We start from the raw sequence: 18,044 nt of genomic DNA, 5'->3' as shown, positions 1-18,044 counted from the left end.
AAAACATTGCAATTCATCACCTTAAAATGACTTCGCTTCAGGATTACTATGTTATCAGCTACAAGTAAGGGTGGTCTGCCGCACCTGAAGAAGTGTGCATGCACACAAAAGCTCATACCAATGACAAACTTAGTTGGTCTCTAAGGTGCTACTGGAAGGAATCCTGTTATCAGCTGAATGGGTTTATTTGTCCACTGTTATGCATACATCAGTTCAAAACATTTATCAGGTTTTAACAAACAAACAAAAATACTCTAGGCATGCTAAATCCATGTAGAACACATGGTGGATAGCTGACATCTAAAACCTAAGATCTGGAGATGCTCCTAAACATATATGACTTGGCCTGAGTGGAAAAACACAATTGTTTCATGTTCACTGAATGGGTATTTGCAGCCTTATGGTCAGCTCAGAGTGTCAACTATTAGGCAAGTGGCTAATTTTGGGTGACAAATTGTGTAACAGATTTCTTGACTAGTAAGGAAGAGCTTGTGGGAGTTGAAACATGTTTGGTCTCTAGTTACTGTTTGTCACATTAGTTTGATGCATAGACATCAATGAGAACCATACCATTGTGTTCTATTAATGTTGTTCACACCTTCATTGCATATCCTGATTTTCTGTGTGTTTATTTGTCCGTTTTGGTCGCAACCAATTCTAAATACAGTCTTGAATTCCTATACCTAATTGCATGGAATGATCCCATATTTATATCTATCTATCTATCTATCATTCATTCATTCATTCAATTTATATACCACACTTTATCCGAAGATCCCAGGGTAGTGTTCAACATTAAAAGCATAATTTACATAGCATCATAATAAAAGACAATAAAACAATCACAGAAAAAAAATCATAATAGCAGTAAAGGTAAACGTAAAGGGACCACTGACAGTTAAGTCCAGTCGCGAACGACTCTGGGGTTGCAGCGCTCATCTCGCTTTACAGGCCGAGGGAGCTGGCGTTTGTCCGCTTCCGTAGACAGTTTTTCCAGGTCATGTGGCCAGGATGACTAAGCTGCTCCTGGTGAAACCAGAGCAGCGCACGGAAACGTCGTTTACCTTCCCGCCAGAGTGATACCTATTTATGTACTTGCACTTTGACGTGCTTTCGAACTGCTAGGTTGGCAGGAGCTGGGACCTCCCACATTTAAAAGGCTATAGATTGTTTAATGACCGAAGGCCTGAGTAAAGAGGAATGTTTTTGCCTGGTACTTAAAGACATATAATGATGGCACCAGGCAAGCCTCTCTGGAGAGAGCATTCCACAAATGGGGAGCCACCACAGAAAAGGCCCATTATCGTGTTGTCACCCTCCGAACCTCTTGGGGAGGGGGACACACAGAGAAGCGCCTCAGGCGATCTGGATCAGTTTGTACTGAGGTCCTGAGTGAGGCTTTCTATACAAGCTCCATTATAGAGTAAGGTTACAGCATACTTACATATATCTCACTGTGATCAAAACGCTGCTTGAGATTATCGATAAAGGATTCCTCCGTGAGCGGCTCGAGAAGCACCATATCCCCAACCCCAATCATGTTGTCCAAAAGAGATGTCTTCACCTCCATCTTTGCCATTTTCTCTTTACTGCAGGCAGAAACCAAAAGCAAGGAGATTAAACTTTAACATAAAACACAAGGACAAAGTACCTCAAATGACATTTCAAGCACATAGCAACACAGGAGGGGGGGGGGAGAAGGGGTAATTTTGGAAAAATTGCTCACAGCAGGCAGCCTAATCAAAAGAAACTGAGCAGAAGCAGTCGAGAGCATTGCCTTCAAGGTCAGAAAACAACTGTTTCCACTGTTTGCTTTTGCTATATCGCAACTATGAAAAAAACCATTCAAGGAAGGTAGAAGGCTCCGAGAACTCAGGTCTCCTTGCAGTATGGTTCTGTAACTTTTCTAGCCCTAAACGGCTTTGGCCCCGTATACCTGAAGGAGCATCTACACCCCTGTAGTTCAGCCCAGACACTGAGGTCCAGCTTTGAGGGCCTTCTGGCGGTTCCCTCCCTGCAAGAAGTAAAGCTACAGGGAACCAGGCAGAGGGCCTTCTCGGCAGTGGCGCCCTCCCTGTGGAACGCCCTTGCAACAGATGCCATGGAGATAAGTAACTATACAACCTTTAGAAGACACCCGAAGGCAGTGCTGTACAATGGTCCCTCAGGTTATGAACTTAATTTGTTCCGGAGGTCCGTTCTTAAGCTGAAACCGTTCTTATCCTGAGGTGCGCTTTTGCTAACGGGGGCCTTCTGCTGCGGGCGCGCTTCCGGCGCATGATTTCTGTCCGCATCCTGGGGCAAAGCTGGCAACCAGGAGCAGCTACTTCCGGGTTAGCGGAGCTCATAACCAGAAGCGTTCGTAACCAGAGGTACCACTGTATTGAGAAAGTTTTAATGTTCAATGTTTTATTATGTTCTTATATATTCTAGGAGCTGCCCAGAGTGGCTGGGGCAACCCAGCCAGATGGGCGGGATACAAATAATAAAATTATTATTAGCTATGACACAATCATAACCATCCAAAAGAATCAAGTTGCAAATGTACAGCTAAAGCAAGCGGACTTCCTGCCTTGTAAGAATGATGGTGGCTATGTCTCAAAAGCACCCAGGCTGTCACAGCACTGGGGTGGCCAACCATTCAGAAGCAGGGCCTCTGTACCTTTAATTAAAACATGTACATGGTGAAATTATGATTCGTGGAGGCTTATCTTACCAGAGAGGTGCCTACATGAGAATTATTCCATCTGCAAAACTAACTGAAGGCACAGGAAAATTTAATGCACACTGTAAGGTCGCATCCCTGTGTTTATCTCCACACTATCTACATAGAAAGAGTCCCTTTAATTCACACGTTTCCAGAAAGCTACAATTAGACACATCCATGGCTTCCAAACAAAAGGAAACAGTTTGGCTTTAAGTGAACGTGCACTGAAGGGGTTAATGGGCAGCCCGGCTATTTAATCGGCCGCAGGTGCTTAATAAGCCTGGTATTAGCAATGAACTGGGAGGGTCTGGCACGGAACAAAACTCATCAGAAAAGACTAGAAGGATCCCAAAGGATCCCACCGCCTTACGTAGGCTTGACTGAAAGCCTTCTTGCGTTCTTTGTAAAAAGGAAATGAAGGCATTTGGTCTGGAAGAAGAAAGCCAAGCAAAAGGAAAACGTAACTGCATAGAACAGGGGTCGGCAAACTAAGGCCCGGAGGCCAGATGCGACCCCCCCAGGCTCGTCAATCCGGCCTGCCGCCCGCTCGGGCAGTCCCCGTACACTACGTACACCTCACAGCATGGGGACTGACTTCCGTGACGCTGGCATGGCGGGCGGCGATGCTGGCGCAGCTTCTGATTGGCTGCAGGATTGGCTTCTCACGCCACGCACAGAAGCAGCGCCTTCGGATATGGATTTTTTCGGGGTGGGCACAGACCCCTGGAACGAATTAAATTCATATCCAGAGGGTCCACTGTACACTGAACCGTGAGGATCTTACTTCCAAAGAAATAAGGTAAAGGTAAAGGGGCCCCTGACCATCAGGTCCAGCCGTGTCCGACTCTGGGGTTGCGGCGCTCATCTCGCTCTATAGGCCGAGGGAGCCAGCGTTTGTCCGCAGACAGCTTCCGGGTCATGTGGCCAGCATGACAAAGCTGCTTCTGGCGAACCAGAGCAGCGCACGGAAACGCCGTTTACCTTCCCGCTGGAGCGGTTTTTATTTATCTACTTGCACTTTGATCTGCTTTCGAACTGCTAGGTTGGCAGGAGCTGGGACCAAGCAACGGGAGCTCACCCCGTCACAGGGATTCGAACCGCCGACCTTCTGATCAGCAAGCCCTAGACTCTGTGGTTTAACCCACAGCGCCACCTGGGTCCCTTCCAAAGAAATAAAACCGTATTTTTCCGTGTATAACACGACCTCATGTATAAGATGGCCCCTATTTTTGGGAGCCCTCAACAGTTGTTGTTGTTCTTTTGTAAGTTCGCTGAGCTGTTGAGCAGCTTTTTGATGACCCCCTGCTCTGGCTGATGGAACTGGTGCCGCAATACACCGCATACTGGCACTCACCAAATAGTCTTCCTAAGCTCGGAAGAGTGGGTAGGCTGCCTTCTCTCCAACATGTCCCTGCTACCGCCACAGCACCTGCCCTTCCTTACTTAGCATATTGACCAGTGTATAAGACAACCCTCAATTTATCACAAAAAAATCAGGGGGAAAAGGTCATCTTATACATGGATAAATACGGTACATCCCCATTCTTTGTGCAAGAGACTCTAAAACCTCACACCCATTCTGCATCAGCTGCTTCTAGTTTCATGCTGATCAGAACCCGCAGTGTCAAACTTTTCCATGTCAGAAACACCAAAACAACAACTTCTGACCTTAAGTTAATAATGGAAATTTGTTTGCATTGGATCTGTACTTCTCAAGGCACGCTTTCCTGAGCAATACAAATCCTAATAAGGTCATTTGTGGCTAAATTTTTTAGTCTGAAGCAGAGTCTCGATTTTTTACCACTCTAAATTACAAGCTACCTACCATACTAAAATGCATCACCGCTGTGGAATTTCAAGTGTGGACAAAGCCAAACCAATAAGCCTCCTATTCCAACAAGACGAAACCAAGAAACAGCTCGTATCTTAAGTGACATTTAAAGTGTTCCAAACTGAAACAGCAGCACAGCTTATGAAGCCGCGTTAGTTGCGGGTCTAACTGCCAAATCGAAAAAGGTCTACCTACAGCAAGATTAAGCAAGGAGAACACAAGAGCACCCTTGCTGGATCAAACCCTCTTGGATCAGCTAGCCAGGTGACTTGCAGGAAGTCCGAAAGCAGGACTTGGTAGCCTCCTCCTCTGATCTTGGAACTAGTATACAGCAACCATGGTTATCTTTATCCTTGACAAGCCTGTCTAAGTCTATCGAAATAAATTAGATAGGTTGCTGTGAGGTGTTGCCCATAAACACTGTGCAAAGTCAGTTGTAGCCAAAAGTTCTGTATTCAAGTCTGCTTGACACCCACACACCCCACATTTATATGACAAGCACTGTTTAAAAGGGGGGGGGGTGAAAAAAGGTTTGTTTCTCTAGCATGGATAATCTAATGATATATTTTATTAATACTTGCAAGTATATGCTCCAAAATCAAAACTACCTTACACTGTAGTGACAAAAACTAGTTGTTCCCACCAAGTGGAAATGATGATGATGCTCAACTTATACACTCTTAATCAACGATGTATTGCAATAACTAAGAGATATTATTAGTAGGTTAGTTACTGTCACCAATATCCTCCTAAAGTTAACATAAATCAGCGGCTAAAATGAACCGGCATACTAATAAAAGAATCATCATTAAGCAATACCCAGTGTTCAACTACAGCAATCTATGTACACAGTAAGTTTTCTACAACTGTTTTGTCAGCACCCTTTTGAACTGTATAATAAGATCATAAATATACAGTAGTACCTCTGGTTAAGAACTTACCGTAATTCGTTCCGGAGGTCCATTCTTAACCTGCAACTGTTCTTAACCTGAGGTACCACTTTAGCTAATGGGGCCTCCTGCTGCTGCCGCGCCGCCAGAGCACGATTTCTGTTCTCATCCTGAAGCAAAGTTCTTAACCCGAGGTAATATTTCTGGATTAGCAGTGTTTGTAACCTGAAGAGTTTGTAACCCGAGGTACACTGTATTCCACATTGAACTCCAAAAACAATATGAGAAGTCTCAATTTCTAACAAATAAATCACAAGGAAACAGTTCAGTGTGCTATTCAAATTAAGCATCCATTCAGGAAAAGAAAATGGATAATAACACCAGGACCTAAGGAGCTCAGCAGATTCTATTTTTAAAGACCGTCGCCACTCCAAAATATCCTCAGAAGCAAGAACTGGGCCGGATCATTAACATACATACCTTTTCCCCATTTCCTTATTATATTTAGAAACTGTGGCTGCAATCACATTAATATTTACCTGGGAGTAAGCCCCACTGAACACAGTGAGGCATGTTTTCGAGTAAACGTAAGGCTGAACGAACAGCCTCTGGCACAGTGTCCTAATTTATGGTGACACAGGCACTAAAAATGTATTCAGCCATTTAGGGTATTAGAAATACATTATTTCAAGATATATAGATTGACTGAGACTGAGGAGAAAGAAAGTTGTAAATCTTTCCATTCAAGTCAAAGAACACAGGGGAGGGGTGGAGAATTGGCCCCATTTTAGGCCATATGCTATAATATCATAAATCTCTGCCAAACGAAATTAACCGAAGGACATTCTCAAGAATTTTCAAATCAGCATGAGACAAGCTCCATTTCCAGCATGCAAAGTGCTCCATCTCAACAACACCTTTAGGTATCAGGCGTTATCTATAAAATACAATGCTTCCCATTATTATTCCTACAATATTTTACTTGGGGTGTACGGGGTGTTAGGTGAGGGGGGAGTACCTCTGGCGGGGGACACGTCGTGCTCCTTCTGTGGTAGTTTGTCCAGCTTTGGTCGCCACCCTGGCCTCAGCTCTCACCTGTGGCTCCTAGAAGTTGTCAGCATGAGATAGCAGCCACACCCTGAGAAAAGGCTTTGGCTGGCCAGCTAAACCAGGTGAGTGCAGTGCAGCTGATGGGTCTCAAAACCCTCTGTGAGTTAGAGACTTCCCCTGCATGCAAAGACAGACTCTGGTAGATTGAGCGGATGAGACCAATAAGTGGGTGCAATGAAGGCAGTCTCTGCACGTGCTGTAGAGGGAAGTGGGGGGCAGATGGGGCTCGTCAACCTGGGAAGACAATCCATCTAGGACAGGAAACAGCAATCTTTTTCAGCCGTGGGCCGGTCCACTGTCCCTCAGACCATGTGGTGGGCCGGACTATATTTTTTTTGGGGGGGGGGGAATATGAACTAATTCCTATGCCCCACAAATAACCCAGAGATGCATTTAAATAAAAGGACACATTCTACTCAGGTAAAAACACGCTGATTCCCGGACCGTCTGTGGGCCGGATTGAATCATAGAATCACAGATGACCACAAGGGCCATCCAGTCCAACCCGCTGCCAAGCAGGAAACACCATCAAAGCATTCCTGACAGATGGCTGTCAAGCCCCCGCTTAAAGACCTCCAAAGAAGGAGACTCCACCACACTCCTTGGCAGCAAATTCCACTGTCGAACAGCTCTTACTGTCAGGCGATTGGGATTGGCGATTGAGAAGGCGATTGGGTCGCCATTCGGCCCCCGGGCCTTAGGTTGCCTACCCCTGATCTAGGAGAATGAAATATCTCATCCTAAACCTCATCCCCCTTTGGGGGAAGAAAAGCCTAAGGAGTAAACCCTATACAGATCCGGAGTGGAGTCGCTAAGAAGGTTGGATGGCGCCCTTGTATGCCTCCTTCCTCCAACTCCTGCAGCCAAGCTGGTGTCAAACATATCACTCTGCTTTCCTTTGGACATCATCAGCGAGGCCGAGAAGGTTGTCTTGTTGTCTGGGTTGCCCAGGACCTCTAAATTTTTCCTGTCCAGGCTTTTGCCCCGGGGAGGTCACTTTGGTGTTGTGAGTGCAGTGGTTTTCATCCCCGGAGGCGTACTCCATTGTCCCTCGAGACAAATGGATGCCAACAGCAATTTGCCTTAAAGACCTTGATCAGATTGGAGTCTTCTTTAATAAGAGAAGTGGAAATGTTGAGTTTTCAACAGGTCAGCGATGGAACAGAATTTCCCCCTCAATTCCTCAAAATTTCCCCATAGCTGACAACTTCCTCTGCATTTCTGTGGCCCAAAGTGTCTGACATGAAATTTCTGGGGGAAGGCGAGAGAACCTGCTCACTAGCAAATGCCGTAACACAGAGACTGGGCAAACGGTCTACTAATATACATCTTAAAAGAGCTTGAAACAAGATTCCAGCATTACTGAGAGAAGCCGATGCTACGTAATGAGAACGGTGGTTCAAAATCAGATTACACTTCAACATCGCAGACCTCTCAGAAAATATTGGGCAAGTTCCTGTTTGTGCTTCTACCCTTACTCCATGAAACTTAACTTTCCTCTCCATTATGGAATTCAAATTCCATACATATTATGATGTATCACCAGCCCACATTTCTTTAAATTGATTATTTATTTGGATATGTGGCATCACTAGCCTCTGAACTAGCAAGGTCTAAAAACCAGAGCTTTAATAAAGACGTGTTATTCACAAGCGGCCTAAAATTAAGGTTTTTTTTGGGGGGGGGAATACTATTTGCGTGTGGAGACCCTTTAACCTGGCCTAGAAATAAATTCAGACAGGACTCGAATTTTGGTTTGGTTTTTGGCAGAATTTAGGCCACAACTTTACTGATTACAAATCAAGTGAGTGGTTGCATAGGCTCTGGTTCGGCTAGCTCCTGTAGCGTTGCAGGACGTGCTGACTACGGTTAGCAACCGTCAGTCAAACTTGGGTCTGCCTGCCACACCCCCACCCAGATGAGCCCTGAACTCAGGCTCAGGGCACAACCCCGCTTGGGAAAGGCCAACCATGAGTCCTTGGATTCCTTTTACAGGAATACCCATGCATAGGGATGGCTAGGAATCCTGCCACCCCTATCGACAAGAACCAGAGCCTATCCGCCAACCTGACAAGTTGTGACGATTTGCTACGCGGCAGGCGAAATCCAAGTGGCACCAGCCAATCAGCCAAATGGGGGGAATTCCTGCCATGCCCCTGCCCCAAAGACAGGCAACACATGACGGCATCATACCTGCCAAGTTGCTGTCAGAGAAATAAGGGACCGGGCCGGAAATAGCAGACCGGAAGTAGCGCTGCCGCCATTTTGGAACTGGGCGGAGCATACTCAGAAGTGACTTTTGATGCTGCTTTGCCCAGTTCCAAAATGGCTGTCGCGCCAGAAGTTGCACTGCAGCCATTTTGGAACTGGGCAGAGCAGCATCAAAAGTCGCTTCTGAGCATGCTCCGCCCAGTTCCAAAATGGCCGCCGCACCAGAATAAACCGGGGGGGGGGACAAAAAAATCTGTTTTTTCAGCTAGGAAGAGCTGGAAAAACAGGGATTTCCCGGGGGAAACGGGAGACTTGGCAGCTATGGGCAGCATAGCAAGGTCAAGCACAAGCCCTAAAATTAGGGAGAGGTGGGCGGGTGTTCCGATGCACTGAGAACCGAAAAGAGGATCTCTGGGTCACGTGCAGCGGTTAAATAGTGGTCCCTCTAACTCTTTGACTGGCATGCCCATAGCCCAATCGCTCCCCATTAGAGGGACCACCAATAGGGTGTTGTGGCTGCTCCAACTGTCCCCGCCCCAACATCTAGGCCTGATTGCCGGGTCCCACCGCAACATGTGCCCTCTCTTGAGGGAAGACCTGATTTCCCGGGGAATATGCTTGTTTAACAAATTTCTATTATCTTCAGGGTGATCTTAAGAGGGTCTCCAGTAATTTGCTCCTTGACAGAATGTATTTTAGCCCTCAGTCAGGAAGCGCAAAGTTTCCGAATTCAGCAGACCAACTTGAGTCACCCAGTCATGCAAAGAGTGCAAGCTATAGCCAAGAGAGGGAAGGGAAGTTATGGAATCTCTGATGATTCATAAACAAAAGATGCCCACCAATATTTTTTTTTACTAGGACAAGCCAACCAAGTGCCTCAAGTTATCTCATAAGCGTACAGCCCAACCTTCAATGTAAAATGTTTCCAGGGTTGCTTGCAAGATAACAGCTCCACAATAATGTACCACCACAGGAAGCTAGAACTCGCCTTTCTAACATGTTTGAGATGCTTCGAAGCCGATGGCACTGTCACACACACAAGATCCTGAGCAAACAAATCAGCCTGTGCTGGAATAGGCAGTAATTCACAGTTGTTGCAATAAATCTATAATAAGTAAATGTGAAATTGGAAAGCACTGTTCCCCTACATCACATTTGTCTGGGCCAAAGACAAAATATTGTCTTCTATGTGTCTTGTTTGCATGGGTTTTGTTTTGTTTTGCTTTTGCTGATGTCAAAGAAGCACTAAGCTATCAAAAATAGATCTGCTGCATTCAGTATTTATTGCAAACCACAAGCGCTAGAAGAACGAGCAAGCCTCCAAACCAGGTTTTTATATGTTTCTTCTGGATTTGTACCTTGTGAAATCGCTTTCAGAAAGGCCAGCTTTAGATATCCATGACCATCATGTTTATTTTTATACGATCCCGCAATTAACTTGTTCCCAAAGTAGTTCTAAACAAATAAAAGGAAGGCAACAATAGAAGAACAAAAACATAACAGTTAACAGTTATGCCAGCTGTCATGCTTAGCTACCAATGCTCAGGTGGCAAGCAAGCTCAATTTAATCTGCAATCCTAAAACCAACTATTTATGAAGTAAGTCCCATTGAACATATTGGAACTGGCTTCTGCGGACACTTCCAGACAAACCGTTTATTGAGAATTCATCCTCAATATGCAAAAAGGATGGCTCAGTGAGCAGTGCATTAGGTTCTTAACCTCAGCGTTGTGGGTCTGAGCCCCATGTTGGGCAAGAAGATTCTTGCCTTGCAAGGGGTTGAACTAGGTTGCCCTTGGGGTACTTTCCAACTTTACTGTGTGTGTGTGTGTGTGTGTGTGTGTGTGTGTGTGTGTGTGATTCTATGATCTATGATCCTGTTTACAGAGAGGTAAGACAATGTTGGCTATTTAATTGGCTTTATTCTGGTTTGTTTGCAGGGCAGTTAGACAGGACTGCATCAAAGGAAGCGTCATCTCGCATTTTCCAGAGCATTTCTACATCCTCTATCACCAAGAAGTCTGATCTAATGTTTGCCATCAGCAAAAGTCGTGAAGAACCATGCATACTCCAGGCATGTGAGCTGAACCCTGTTGCTTCCTCTGGTTTGGCTACTTAGCTGTTAAGTTTGTTTGTTTGTTTGTTTGTTTGTTTGTTTGTTTGTTTGATCTTGCACTCTACTTACCTCTCTTCCCCCCCCCCAGCTTCCTTATTCATTATTTTACAAATAAATTATATTGCAGTGGAATGCTAGAGGGTGGCTGGTTGCGTAAGTCACTACAGTTTATCTTCAAGGAGCCGGACTGCTCCAGAAACAAGGGCAAAGTTTGGACAAATGGGAAATTGGTAGTGATAGGCTGTCCTTGCCTTCCAATTTGCTAAAAGCTTCTCAAGATGATAGCCTGCAGGCTGTGTGTGTCCCTGAAACCCACTAGCATAGTTTCCGAGCACAATTCAAAGTGTTGGTGCTGACCTTTAAAGCCCTAAATGGCCTCGGTCCAGTATACCTAAAGGAGCGTCTACACCTCCATCATTCTGCCCGGACACTGAGGTCCAGCACCGAGGGCCTTCTGGCGGTTCCCTCGTTGCGAGAAGCCAAGTTGCAGGGGACTAGGCAGAGGGCCTTCTCGGTGGTGGCGCCTGCCCTGTGGAACGCCCTCCCAACAGATGTCAAAGAGGAAAACAACTACCAGACTTTTAGAAGACATCCGAAGGCAGCCCTGTTTAGGGAGGCTTTTAATGTTTAATAGATTATTGTGTTTTATTTTTCTGTTGGAAGCCGCCCAGAGTGGCTGGGGAAACCCAGCCAGATGGGCAGGGTATAAATATCCTGATATCAGATTTAGGTCCATTTATCCTTTGGCGTAGGGTTTGGCCTGTTTGTCCAATATAGAGAGCTGAAGGGCACTGTTGGCATTTGATGGCATACACATTGTGTACAAAGGATAAATGGACATAAATCTGACATCAGGAACCACAAGACAGAGATTCCAGTAGGAGAACACTTCAATCTCCCAGGACATTCTATACAAGATCTCAAAGAAGCTGTTTTATTACAGAAAAATTTCAGGAACAGACTGGAAAGAGAAGTTGCTGAATTGGAACTTATTACCAAGCTTAAAACCATGGAGCCACCTGGGATGAACAAAGACATTGGATTCTTATCTCATTATGCATGATCAAGCTTTCTTTAGCGCCTCAGCCCTTGCTTTTCCCCCGCAGGACCAATTGCAGTCATCAGCAGTCGTTAACAGCCATCTACAGGTTTACCACTCCCATCAGCCCATCACCCATTCCCACCCCCCCCCACCCTCTGTATATACATAAGGGACTGACTTATGTTTCAAGTGTATCTGAAGAAGTGTGCATGCACATGAAAGCTAATACCAAAATAAAAACTTAGTTGGTCTTTAAGGTGCTACTGAAGGAATTTTTTTTATAGTGATTTTCGGACTATGACAAATTCCAGAAATTTTATCTCTATTTCCCAGTGTTTAGTATGAAAGAAAACTATGCAAGCCGCTAGTTTCTAAAGCAGGCAAAGGCAAAACTAAGCCTAATGAGTCATGAAATAAAAACTGGATGTCACAGATCAATCCATAAGCATTACTCCACTTCATTAATCCCCAATGAACCTGAGGTAGAGAAGCAATTCCTTGCAAAGTGAACACAACAAAATGCAAGCAGAGAAATCTACATACACTTTAAAAATGTTGTCTAAGTCAGCGTTTCTCAACCGGTGTTCCGTGGCACACTACTGTGCCGCGAGACGCTGGCTGGTGTGCCGCGATGAGAAGGGCGATTTACATTGTCACGTCGCTGACCCGCCGGAAAGGAAGCCGGCCGGGTCACGATGCGAGGCGAGCGCCCGCATCGTGACCCGGCCGGCTTCCTTTCCGGCGGGTTAGCATTGAGTATTGGCGGCCGCCAGGCACGTGACAATGCAAATCACCCTTCTCGTCGCCGCACGTCACAGCAAAATTTAGAGTCGGCATCCAGCCGGAGGCCAGAGAGGCCGCCGCCGCCGCCTGGGGAGGAGGAGGCAGGCGGGGAAGGCTGTGCAGGGCTTCCCTTTGCCGGGCCAGAGCGGCGGCAGCTGCCTGGGGCGGCTGGGAGGGAGGCGGCGGCAGCTGCGCGCCCGTGTCTGCCCGCCTGGGGTCTGTGCGCGTCATCTAACGTGTCCCTGCTCACTCCGCAGGCTCTGCGCCTGGTGGGTCCGCCTGGCTACCGCGCTGCAGTTCTTCAGTGGCATGCTTTACGTCTCCCCTCCAAACTAAACTAAATATAGGGCGGCACAGAGTTGGTGTGCCGCGGGATTTTTTTTCATAGAACAAGTGTGCCGTGGCCCAAAAAAGGTTGAGAAACACTGGTCTAAGTCAGGTATGCTAAGGAACAGCTTCTGCTGCTTTTGCAACGCTAAAACATTCCTTTTTAGTGACTACAAAACATTGTAGTCAAAACATTTTCTCCAACCCTTATCTTCTGTGGAACTACCGAGATACCTGCTTCCATGAGATGTTCATGCACATGACTATGGGATAATTTTAACTGTGTAAACTTTTTTTCCATTCTTAACTTCCTGGACCACACAAATATGCAGTGGCTACATTTGGCCTCAGCCTCCCACATTTGCAACTCCCCTCTCCTCACAGTCGCATCAGGAGGAGATTGGAAGCTTCTGTTTCTAATTAACCACAGTTTACTAGGTCGTCTGAATCCTAAACTGTGGTTAATCTTGACTGTGGTTAGTTGAGAACTGCGGCTGGAAGCTTGTTTGTTTCCACTAACCATAGTTAAGAACCAAGTTTGAGGGACACGGCAAGCTGCAATTCATCTAAAACACAAGCGAAAGCTTCTGAACTCCTTGTGGCCAGGCCGGATGAGGAGGGGGAAGCAGATGAGACGTGAAGACATGGATCCCTAATGCAAAGATATAGCGCTATGTTCAAATACGCCCAATATGTAGTGAGGGAAACGTGCACAGCAGGTTTTATCTCGCCACGCTGAACAGGCAAAACTGTGGATGGTGTACCACCCACATGCTACTGAAGGGTATTCATTCTGAAGCCAATTCATGAGAAGCATTTAAGCTTTCAATCTTATCTCGTCGCAGCACAAATGCACTCTGGTACCAGCTAAGTGTTTTAAGGATATGTCAATGCTATGGAAGGCATCTGCCTCAGCATTGTGTTTTGAGAACATTAAGCTGCATACAATAATAAGTCAGACAGGTATTTCATAGAATCATAGAGTTGGAAGAGACCACAAGGGCCATCCAGTCCAACCCCCTGCCAAGCAGGAAACACCATCAAAGCATTCTTGACATATGCCTGTCAAGCCTCCGCTTAAAGACCTCCAAAGAAGGAGACTCCACCACACTCCTTGGTAGCAAATTCCACTGTCGAACAGCTCTTACTGTCAGGAAGTTCTTCCTAATGTTTAGGTGGGATCTTCTTTCTTGTAGTTTGAATCCATTGCTCTGTGTCCGCTTCTCTGGAGCAGCAGAAAACAACCTTTCTCCCTCCTCTATATGACATCCTTTTATATATTTGAACATGGCTATCATATCACCCCTTAACCTTCTCTTCTCCAGGCTAAACATACCCAGCTCCCTAAGCCGTTCCTCATAAGGCATCATTTCCAGGTCTTTGACCATTTTGGTTGCCCTCTTCTGGACGCGTTCCAGTTTGTCAGTATCCTTCTTGAACTGTGGTGCCCAGAACTGGACACAGTACTCCAGGTGAGGTCTGACCAGAGCAGAATACAGTGGTACTATTACTTCCCTTGATCTAGATGCTATACTCCTATTGATGCAGCCCAGAATTGCATTGGCTTTTTTAGCTGCTATATCACACTGTTGACTCATGTCAAGTTTGTGGTCTACTAGGACTCCTAGATCCTTTTCACATGTACTGCTCTCAAGCCAGGTGTCTCCCATCCTGTATTTGTGCCTTTCTTTCTTTTTTTCTTTTTTTGCCCAAGTGTAGTACTTTACATTTCTCCCTGTTAAAATTCATCTTATTTGCTTTGGCCCAGTTGTCTAATCTGTTAAACTCATTTTGAAGTGTGATCCTGTCCTCTGGGGATTAGCCACCCCTCCCAATTTGGTGTCATCTGCAAACTTGCTCAGGATGCCCTCAAGCCCATCATCCAAGTCATTGGTAAATTTCCTCTACGGTATTTCCTCTAAAGTAAGTGAAAGAGGAAAACGGCAGGAGTTAATTTTATAGAGAGAAATTGCTACGAAAAGAATGCAGCTCAAGAGAAAGAAATAATACGTCCCATAGCAGCAGATCACTCCAGTTTAAAGTCTAGATGTATTCCCCCCCCCTTAAAACTAAGATGACTGCTACCTTTTTGGGGGCTTAAGTTGCAAAGGTTGTGTTTGTAGAAGAGTTACAGAACAGAAGCACAAATGCCAGGCAAAGGATTGTTTGTTTTAGGTGTCATAATTTGGACCAAGCACACAAGAGGTCAGCATACACACTTAGCCAAGCTTAACTGACAAGTTACCACGTGTTTTTTTCTAAGTGAAACATCCTTATTACACAAACCATTAAACTGCAATGTACATAGTCAAGGGCTATGTGCACTTAGCTGCCAAGTATCCCGTTTTTCGCAGGAAACCCCCAGATTTTAATCCGTTTCCCGCTGTTCTCCCGAATGGAGAAAAATCCCGGAAATCCCCCGGATTTCCTACCTGCCAGGGAGCCTCCATTTTGGGTGCTGCTCTGCCCATGTGTGGGCACCAGAAGTCGCTTCTACGCATGCCCAGCGGCCATCTTAGTGGTGGCCGCATGGCGGCAGCCATCACCAAGATGGCCGCCACCACCACCAAGATGGCCGCCACCATGCGTCCACCACCAAGATGGCTGCCGGGTATGCGCAGAAGTGACTTCCGGTGTCGCTCTGCCCTATTTCCGGTGCCCACACGTGGTCAGAGCGGCCCGGAAGTTGCTTCTACGCAACTTCTGGTGCCACACCGCTGCTGTTCCCGCATTTTTCAGCGGGAGACTTGGCAGGTATGTACATGCATCCAAAACAATTCCAAACAGACAACTGTGCAGGGCACACCTGCCTTTTCTAGCATGATAATCAGGAGTGCTGACATCCCGCTTCTTCCTAACTTAATTTGCCATCCACCCTAAAGTCTGGATTGTGTGTGTGTGAAGCCTAAGTCACACCTTTGTGAAGACAGCTTGTTCAATAAAGAAACTTGATTGGCAGCCTGTTTTTCTGCCTGCTGCCTTGTCAGTTGAAACAATGAGCAGGAATCATGCTAATAAGCATGAATAGTAATGCATATAGTTGACGTATTGGCTGGCAATATTACTAAGGCACTGAGTCCTGCATATCCAACCAGACTTCTCTCCTCCCTGTAGTTCCTAAGCGGCAGACAATGCCTTCTCGGTAGTGGCACCCGCCCTGTGGAACGCCCTCCCACCAGATGTCAAAAAGAAAAACAACTACCAGACTTTTAGAGGACATCTGAAGGCAGCCCTGTTTAGGGAAGCTTTTAATCTTTAAGAAATTAGTGTATTCTAATATTTCTGTTGGAAGCCGCCCAGAGTGGCTGGGGAAACCCAGCCAGATGGGCAGGGTATAAATATTATTATTATTATTATTATTATTATTATTATTATTATTATTATTATTATTATTATTATTATTATTATCTGACATGGCAAGTCACAGAGAGGTAAAAGGTAAAGGACCCCTGGACAGTTAAGTCCAGTCAAACATGACTATGGGGTGCGGTGCTCAACTCGCTTCAGGATGAGGGAGACGGCATTTGTCTGCAGACAGCTTTCCAGGTCATGTGGACAGCATGCCTAAACCACTTCTGGCTTGATGGGACACTGTGATGAGTGCCTGAGCACACAGAAATGCCGTTTACCTTCCCACCGCGGTGGTACCTATTTATCTACTTGTGTTGGTATGCTTTCGAGCTGCTAGGTTGGCAGGAGCTGGGACAGAGCAACGGGAGCTCACCCTGTTGCACAGATTCAAACCACCAACCTTCCAATCGGCAAGCTCAAAAGGCTCAGTAGTTTAGACCACAGCACCATCCGCTCCCTCCAAGTCACAAAGAGGACAAAGACAGCCCCCCAGTCTGATATATCCTACGCAGACCCACAAAGCAGTTCAGGAGAATGAGGTGGGCAGGCAGGCAGAAATACAAAACGCTATACTGCTTCTCTGTCTCTCTCCTCCTTCTTCCAATGAACTCAGCTTGGGGTGGCATAGAAGTGCATGAATTGGATATGTACCAAGGTGAATATCCCTTTGTTTTGCTATTCTGTGTAATGTAATAATTCAACATACAATATTGGTGTTTTTTTTACAGCTATACTTCAAGACACAGGCACATTTTGCTTACAGCCAAGATAGACATACAGTGGTACCTCAACTTCCGAATGCCTCGACTTACGAAGGTTTCGACTTACGAAGTCGGCAAACCCGGAAGTATTTTCGCCTCGTGCGCGGTCTGCGCATGCGCAAAGCACAAAATCGCACTTCATGCATGCGCAAAATGGACGCTTCGACATCCGAAGGTTTCAACTTACGAAGTGCGCCACGGAACGGATCGCCTTCGTAAGTCGAGGTACCACTGTAATGTAAAACACTCAGGCCAGACGCCTCTTTTTCATGGTTCCTCTCCAAACTTTACCTCCTAAACCACTTCTGAATACCTGTTTCATATTTCTTACACACCCAAATATTTCTCATTGCAACGAGTGTATCATCAGAAACGAGGTCTTAGAAAAACCTTAACAGTCATTGTATAAAATAACAATAACCAAAGTTTCTTTATACTATTATGAGGAAGACATCACCACCACCCACTCCTAGCAAGGTGTCCCTCTCAAGATGCCACACCCTGAAAAACAATCTTGCTGGTAATGAAATATCCATCCTTTGGGTCTCCCAACCCAACAATTAGCTGATGAGCAGAAATCACTATTTTCAGGGACATACAGAACTTCAAGCGACTGCAATGGGGGAAGTGATGTGAGTGTGTAAACCAGGGGTCAGCAAACGTTTTCCGCAGGGGGCCAGTCCACTGTCCCTCAGACCTTGTGGGGGGGCCAGACTATATTTGGGGGGGAATCCCCCCACCGACACTCCCCTCCCTTCTCCACAGCACCAGACGAGCCCCAGTGGCTGCTTACTTGTGCCTTGCAAGCGGCAGGGTCTGGTGGCGGCGGAGGGGCGATGAGCAATGCGAAAGGGCTGGCTCCGGAGATGGGCTGCTTAAAATGATGCTCAGCCAACCGCGCATCAACAAAGCCCA

At 46.1% G+C, this 18,044-nt stretch overlaps 1 protein-coding gene across 3 annotated transcripts in view; it reads right to left on the bottom strand.

The window, feature by feature from the left end:
- Nucleotides 1–18,044, bottom strand: part of MYO1B (myosin IB) — a 137,824-nt gene that overhangs the window by 103,180 nt on the left and 16,600 nt on the right. For all 3 annotated transcript variants that reach the window (XM_035136296.2, XM_035136305.2, XM_035136313.2), the window contains exon 2: nucleotides 1,445–1,589. In XM_035136296.2, the coding sequence (XP_034992187.2) occupies nucleotides 1,445–1,579 (135 nt within the window). In that variant the 5' untranslated portion in view covers nucleotides 1,580–1,589. The remainder of the gene's footprint in view (nucleotides 1–1,444; nucleotides 1,590–18,044) is intronic.

Source organism: Zootoca vivipara, chromosome 1 (assembly GCF_963506605.1).
Source record: "Zootoca vivipara chromosome 1, rZooViv1.1, whole genome shotgun sequence".
NCBI classification, from domain to species: domain Eukaryota; kingdom Metazoa; phylum Chordata; class Lepidosauria; order Squamata; family Lacertidae; genus Zootoca; species Zootoca vivipara.
Note: the sequence above shows the minus strand (reverse complement) of the source record. Positions and strands in the feature narration are given on the sequence as shown.